The sequence below is a fragment of the Piliocolobus tephrosceles genome, chromosome 7 (assembly GCF_002776525.5).
Source record: "Piliocolobus tephrosceles isolate RC106 chromosome 7, ASM277652v3, whole genome shotgun sequence".
NCBI lineage: Eukaryota > Metazoa > Chordata > Mammalia > Primates > Cercopithecidae > Piliocolobus > Piliocolobus tephrosceles.
This window is the reverse complement of record NC_045440.1, coordinates 126,747,988-126,755,499: the sequence shown is the minus strand read 5'-3', so window position 1 is coordinate 126,755,499 and position 7,512 is coordinate 126,747,988. Positions and strand designations below refer to the sequence as shown.

Genomic DNA, 7,512 nt, shown 5'->3' with positions numbered 1-7,512 from the left:
ATCCTGTGGGTCCAGAGAGATACCTTTGGTCTCTGGGCTCCTATGATGTAGATGGAGAGACAGGAGAGCAGGATCTGATGAGGACCAAGTGCAGGTAACAGATTGTTCCGAGGAGAGAGGGGCTCTGAGGAGCAGGGTTGATCATTAGCAGCTCACACCTCAGTCCGTGCTGGCTGACAGTCCTGGAGACAGGTCCTGTGATCCTAAGTCCCTGGTTTGGGGGATGCGTTTGACCCTAGGTGAGGTACCTCAGGACGTGAAGATCACAGTATTTCTTTCATTCTCTCATGTTCTTCATGGTGGCTGTTCACATGCAGGTCCCTCCCAGTCCTCTCTGTGCCCTGGGAATTCTTTGAGGCTGATAGATGTGCGTCCCGGAGCTGACATGGTGCCTGGCACATGGGAGATGCTAAGCTGCGGCTGTTGAAATTCACACTGTAGTTGAAATTCACAGTGTAGTAGAGACTCCGTATGTTTAAAGATACAGAGTGACACAGAGTGGCAAGAGGCCCCAGCGAGGGAGGTGCAGGTGTGATCATAAGCCAGAGCAGACTTAAAGATGGAACGTGACCTGGTTTTGTAGGATTTGAAAGTTGGATAAAGACTTGTTCTGGCTTTCAGATGCACAATTGCCAGGTGTGTAAAACCACCCCTAATCCTCTGGTGGAAACAGTGTGTGTGGTGGGGGGTCTCGGGAATCCAGAGCAATGGCCCAGCCTGGAGTTGGGGGATCTCAGAGGCTGTATCACTCGGGCAAAGCTAGATCATGGTGCAGGAAGAAACAACCGCCAAATCTCAGCGCCTTAAACAACAAAGGTTTATTTCTTGCTCACTACATATCCATTGCGGGTTGGTGGGTGGGAGTGGGGATTCTGTTCATCGCTTAGGACCCCAGGCTGGCAGAGGAGGGCTTCAACCGGAGAGCTGCTTCTATGTGGCAACCTGTACCCAGGCTCTCAAAGCTTCTGCCCGGAAGTGACCCTCAGCCGTTCTGCTCATGCTCCACTCGCCAGGGCAGCCCCGACCTAACCTCCCAGCAGGCAGCACATCACACGTTACAGGTGCCCAGGAGAGGAGAAACTGCATCTTTGCCAATAAAGATGACCACGGAGGGGAGACTGCTGATGGGGGGTGGTCAGGAGTAGGGGGGCTTGTTCCTGCCTGCAGGTTCTCCCCTATCTCCCAGGACTGAGCTCGACACAGGCACAGCCTGAGGCCTTTGGAAAGCTGGGCTTGGGGGCTTCTATGACCTGGCAAGCATTACCTTCCTGAAACTTTCTCAGCAGATGGTGAAATCCAATTTGGAATGCTCAGCCGGGCCCGGCCATTCTAACCTCATCTCAGCCGTCAGCTGTGAAACCACAGGGTCAGGGCTGGGGTTGAGAAAGCCACCAGGAACCAAAGCATTGTTGTTTTGTTTTTGTTTTGTTTTGTTTACTTTCAGGAACTAAGGAGAAGAAAAGTGAAGGACAGGAATACAATAATTAATAATAATAATAATAATAAAAGAAACTGGAAGCCAAGATGCCCCTGACCATGCTGGGAGCAGTGGAGAATGGGAACAGAAGGATGGATGGGCAGAGGGGACTGGGGAGGATGCCACAAGCCATCAGGGGTCAGAGGCCACCAGGAGGAAGAGTGCTGTGCTCTCGGCCCTCCACAGCGAAGGCTGAGCTTCCCAGCCAAAAACTGACAAAGGAGGAGAGGGCCTAGAAACAGGAGAAGGATGTAGAGTTGGCATCTGCTTCCCTCTGGCTGCCCAGCCTGGATCACATACCACTGACCCCGCTATCACACCTAAGGTGCAGGGTTAACTGTTACTTTCTCTGGGAAGTGTCCCTGATATCCCACTCACCACAGGGCTGGCCACCCCTCCTCTATGCTCTCTCTCTTTTTTTTTTTTTTACCCTGTGATGGAGTCGTGCTTTGTTGCTCAGGCTGGAGTGCAGTGGCACAATCTCAGCTCATTGCAACCTCCACTTCCTGGGTTCAAGCAATTCTCCTGTCTCAGCCTCCCGAGTAGGGGGGGACTACAGGTGCATGCCACTATGCCCAGCTAATTTTTGTATTTTTAGTAGAGATGGGGTATCACCATATTGGTTCAGGCTGGTCTCGAGACCAGGTAATCCACCTGACCTCAGGTAATCCACCCATCTTGGCCTCCCAAAGTTCTGGGATTACAGGCATGAGCCACCATGCCTGGCCCCTCCTTTATGCTTTCTAAGCATCCTATATTTATTTGCCCTCAGCTAGGCTGTGCCCTTAGGACCTAGTACCACCGCAGGAACAAAGACGGGCGCTGTGAATTGAGAAGGAATGAATGCTGGGGTTTGTGAGGTTCAGCATTTATTCCTCAGGAGGTGACCAGGCTGGTCAGAGGCACCTGGATCTGGGGACAACTGAGCCCTCCCTGCTGCTCAAGACTGGCCTGGGAACTGCGGTGAGGCAGTCCTGGTCCCTGACAACTCAAGCTCCTAGGTCCAGCCTAGACTCCAGGGACCTCCAGGCCAGCCCAAGGCTCTTTGAAGCAAGCATCTGTGTCTACTAAACTGTCTTGTCCCACTGGACCCCCCAGACTCCTCAGCTAGCTCCATCCCTGGTGGCTACAGCTTCAGATGGCCCCCCATACAACTCACAGATACGGGTTACAGGGCCTCACCCCTAACTCATCAGGCCCAGGGCTACCCTAGTATTAGCCTTTCCTAGGAGAAGGAGTTTGCCCAACTTTCCCGAAACATCCAGAACGTTCCCACACCTTCTCCTCAGTCTTGCTTTCCTGCATCTCTTGGGAGTGGACCATTCCTAGGCACTGGGAACCAGAAGTACCAACCTACCATCTACCTCTCAGTGCCTCGGATTACCCATTTGTAAAACTTGGGCTGCATTTCACGCTTCTTACAGAGTTTAGGGGGCCATTAATATTAAAGGCCTGGATGATCTCTGGAAGACAGCGGCTCCATTTTCATGCTTTTGTCCTCTAGCTGCCCCACAACCTCCCTGGAACCTTCTGGAATGTGCTGCACAGGTCAAACTAGAGCAGGGAACCCAAGGACTGGTGGGCGCCGGCAAGTGGATGGCCTGGGGCCTGGGAACATTGAACCATGGCAATGACTGTGAGTTTCTTTTCAAAGGGAAGTGGCTCAATGCCACTCACCTTGTAGTGGGTCTTTGGGCCCCAGGGAGTGCCGAGCCCTGGGCCTGCGGAGGGCAGCAGGGGAAGGGACCTTCAGAAGTGAGGGGAGGCCTGCAGGAAGGGCCTCCAGGTGGGACTCAGCCTCGGCACCAGGCCCAGCTGCTCCAGCTGCAGCCGAGTGGGCCTGTAGGCCCCCAGGTTGCTGTAGACGGCGGCGGGCAGGCCGTCGTGGGGCCGCGGGGAGAAGTGGGCCTGGGGACTCGGAGCTCCCCAAGGGCCGTGGTGGGGCTGGAACCGGGGCGGTGGAGGCGGGTGTGGGACCCCGGGGCTGCCGGGCCCCGAAGACGCTGACACACTTCGGGTGCGGGGGTGGCTGCCAGCCGAGAGGCCGCTGAAGGGGTTGGAGGACGTGCGGTCACTGGCAGAGCCGCTGCTGCTGCTGAGGCGACCATTGGCGGGGGCTGCTCCGGTCGGGACGGGGGCGACCAGCCGCGGGGACTTCAGGCCCATCACGGGCTTGGAGGAGGCGTAGAGGTGGCGGAACTCCTCGTCAAACGGCTCCACCGCCTGGCCTGTGAACTTGGAGAGGATGTTCCGGTGCACGTGTCCGCAGAGCCAGGTGAAGCTGGAGGGGAAGAGGAGACAGTGAGGCAGGAGGGGGGGGGGGGGAGGGGGGGGGGGGAAAACGGAGGAGGGGGGGGGGGGAGGGAGGGGGGGGAGGAAGAGGAGGGGGGGGGGGTGTGGGACGGGGAAGAGGAGGAGGGGAGGAGGAGGAGGACGGATAGGAGGCTTCGCCGGCCCAGGCCCCAATACCCTCCCGGGTGACCAGTCTGGGAGTTGTGGGACCCCCGGGGCAGGGACGGAAGGGGACCAACCCCCATGCCCACCCTCCCCTCCTGGCGGGCTCGTTTCATCCAGGCAGAAACCCTGGGAGGCAGACATTGCAACGCCTCTCTTACAGATGACAAAACTGAGGCTCAGGGGCCAGAATGTGTTTGCAGGTGAATAATTAAGATGCCAGAGCGAATCCCTGGCCTCAAGGCTCCCTCCTGGCGCTCAGATTGCAGCCCCTTAGAGGCTCCCTGAGGAGGCAGAAGGGGCCTGAGTCCCAGGCTCCCGGACTCTGCGCTCAGGGGAGTCACCCAGCAGCCAAGGCCTTCTGGTCTCCACCTGTGGAATGTGGAGCGCCAGCTCCTTTAACCACACAGGGGTCGGGAAAGCCCCTGCAAAGGGCAGCTGCTCTTGGGAAGCCGGGCTGTGTTTTCATGAAAATCTAAAGCATTCCTGAAAGAGGATTCGGCTCCATTTTCAGACACAGGGACCCAGCTGGGATGAGCAGAGGAGGAGCGCGTGCGTCCCCGGAGACACGGGGTGGAGGGGATGGGGGGGTGGGGAGACACCCTCAAGGAGAGGCCTGGGGCCACCACTTACAGGTTTTAGGGAAAAACCAAATGCCTAAGGCAGTTATTACTCTGTATATACTTTGTATACCAGATTTTTTTTTTTTTTTTTGAGTTTGCCTCTGTCACCCAGGCTGGAGTGCAATGGCACCATCAAGTCCCACCGCAACCTCCGCGTCCCGGGTTCAAACGATTATCCTGCCTAAACCACTCGAATAGCTGGGATTACGGGCGCCCGCCACCACGCCCAGCTAGTTTTTGTATTTTTAGTAGAAGCAGGGGTTCACCATATTGGCTAGGCTGGTCTCGAACTCCTGACCTCCTGATCCGCCTGCCTCGGCCTCCCGAAGTGCCGGGATTACAGGCGTGAGCCACCGCGCCCGGCCTGATTCCCAGATTTAACCCAAAATCTTTTCTGTTTCCGATGGAAAACTCCTTTCGTTCCCCCCCCCCCCCCCCCCCCCCCACTCCCACCCTTCCCCCCCCCCACGCAATGCTTGAAACTCTGGTAACAGCATAGATCTCCCAAAAGCACCAGGCTAGAGGATCCTGGGCTCCTGCACAGGTGAACTTGAAGCAAGGGGAGAGGCGTGGTCGGGGGAATGGTCGATGGTCGCCGAGCCGGGACAGCGCCAGAGCTGAGCAGAAACGGGCCCACCAAGGATGGGGTCGCAGCCCCCAGCCCCCAGCCCACCTGTCTTGCCACCCAAAGGCCTGGCCTCAGCCCGGGGTTGGGAGTTGCCTGCTCTGTGAGGCAGGGCGCGGCCGCATAAGGCTCGGATGATCCTGGGAACAGCAATGAGGCTTTGTTTAAATCTCACCTCACGCAGGGAACCACCCACACCCCCAGAGAGGTGAGCGCCTGATGCCGAGCCAAGGGCCAGCCCCGCCACGGGACAGGAGGCAAGCGCAGGGACAAAGGGCTGCGCTACACTCAGAAGCCAGTCGCCCTGTGTTGTCTAAATCAGGCTACATGGGGCAACACAGCTGCTGCTTTGCTCAACAGAACGAGTCCAAAGAACAAGTCCAAAGACGTCCTGGCAACTCCTCAGGTCCCCAGCACCTGTGTCCCCGATTGCACTGTGTCCGGCGCCAGAGCGCCCTCACACCTACACACCCGGGCATCTCGTGCTTTAGCTTTTTTTTTTCTTTTTTTTTGTTTTTGAGACAGAGTCTTGCTCTGTCGCCCAGGCTGGAGTGCAGTGGCATGATCTCAGCTCACTGCAACCTCTGCCTCCCGGGTTCAAGCAATTCTCTGCCTCAACCTCTAGAGTAGCTGGGATTACAGATACCCACCACCATGCCTGGCTAATTTTTGTATTTTTAGTAGAGACAGGGTTTCACCATATTGGCCAGCCTGGCCTTGAACTCCTGACCTCGTGATCCACTTACCTCAGCCTGCCAAAGTGCTGGGATTACAGGTGTGAGCCACTGTGCCTGGCCATGCTTTAGCTTTTATACTTTTGATCACAGCCCATGAGCAGAAATACATTTTATTTCTATTGTTATTTGGCCCATAATAGCATTCATTTAATCATCTTTGGCTCATGACCAAACTCTACTCATTGGTCTATTCATCACCCATTTTCACTTATTTAGCTATTTAATTGGTGATTTTAAGTAATATAGTAAGCACTTATGAACCCACTACCTAAAAAAAAAAAAGGTCACATCGTTTTAAAAACTTGTTTTCTCTTAAAACAAATTTTTGGCAGAGATGGGGTCTTGCTATGTTGCCCAGACTGGTCTTGAACTCCCGGCTTCAAGTGATCCTCCCTGCTTGGCCTCCCAAAGTGCTGGGATTACAGGCATGAGCCACCACACCTGGCCAAGGTAGCATCTTGAGGATAGTCCACATCTAGCCATAGCGTCTGTCCTTGCATCCCTTTCCCAGGACCCCTGAACTAGAACTTAGCACGTCATGAATCCTGTGATTATAGCACCCTTGCTTTCGTTTTTCCATAATTAAAGAATTTTTTTTGTCTTTTGGCGTTTTTAATTTTTTTTTTTTTTTTTTTTTTGAGATGGAGTTTCACTCTTGTTGCCCAGGCTGGGGTGCAGTGGCATGATCTCGGCTCACTGCAACCTCTGCCTCCTGGGTTCAAGCGCTTCTTCTGCCTCAGCCTCCCAAGTAACTGGGATTACAGGCACCTGCCACCATGGCTGATTTTTGTATTTTTAGTAGAGACGGGGTTTCGCCATGTTGGCCAGGCTGGTCTCGAACTCCTGACCTCAAGTGATCCACCCACCTTGGCCTCCCAAAACGCTGGGATTACAGGTGTGAGCCACTGTGCCCAGCCTGCAGTACTTCATTTTTGACTGTTGTGTAATATGGCACTGATGGCTGTCTCGTGGTGCATTCACCACCTCCCTCTGCTAAGCATTTGGGTTCTGTTGTGAACAGCGCTGCCGTGAACATTCTCATATGTCTTCTACCATACATGTGAACCAGCTTCTTGTGGAAATATACCTAGGAGTACAGTTGGTGGGTTTTAAACTAGGTGAATATTCAGCTTTTGGAGAAAAGGCCAAAATCTTTCCACAGTCATTGTCCCAGTTTGCAATCCCATCAACAGTGTGTGAAAGATCCCTGATATCCACCATTTGGTATGGTCAGTCTTTTTCATTTCTGTGCTGGTTGGAGACGTGTGAAATGAGGACTCACTCTAGCTTCAACTCACATTTTCCGGATCTCTCATGATGCTGCACATCTTTCCACATGTTTTTGTTTTGTTTTGTTTTCGTTTTTATTTTTGTTTTTTAACCATGTGTTGCCTCTTTGGTGAAATGCCTGCTTACGTCTCCCACCCACTTTTCTGCTGTGCTCTTGTGCCCTTGTGAGTTTCAGCACTAATCTCTGTCAGGCGTGTGCATCTTCAATAGCTGCTTCCAGTTCGTAACTGATTTTTCACTTTCTTTAAGATGTCCTTCCTTCCTTCCTTCCTTCCTTCCTTCCTTCCTTCCTTCCTTCCTTCCTTC

General features: G+C 54.1%; 1 protein-coding gene across 3 annotated transcripts in view; it reads right to left on the bottom strand.

The window, feature by feature from the left end:
• Positions 1 to 802: 802 nt before the first annotated feature.
• The window catches only part of FAM83A (family with sequence similarity 83 member A), a 35,141-nt gene continuing 28,431 nt past the window's right edge, over positions 803 to 7,512 (bottom strand). Inside the window, exons 5-6 of one of the 3 annotated variants that reach the window (XM_023224481.1) lie at positions 3,499 to 3,758; positions 803 to 1,447 (exon numbers count right to left, since the gene is read on the bottom strand). In XM_023224481.1, coding sequence (XP_023080249.1) covers positions 1,368 to 1,447; positions 3,499 to 3,758 — 340 coding nt within the window. In that variant the 3' untranslated portion in view covers positions 803 to 1,367. Of the gene's footprint in view, positions 1,448 to 2,124; positions 3,759 to 7,512 lie in introns of those variants that run through there. The other 2 variants (XM_023224486.2, XM_023224472.1) reach the window with 2 other exon arrangements.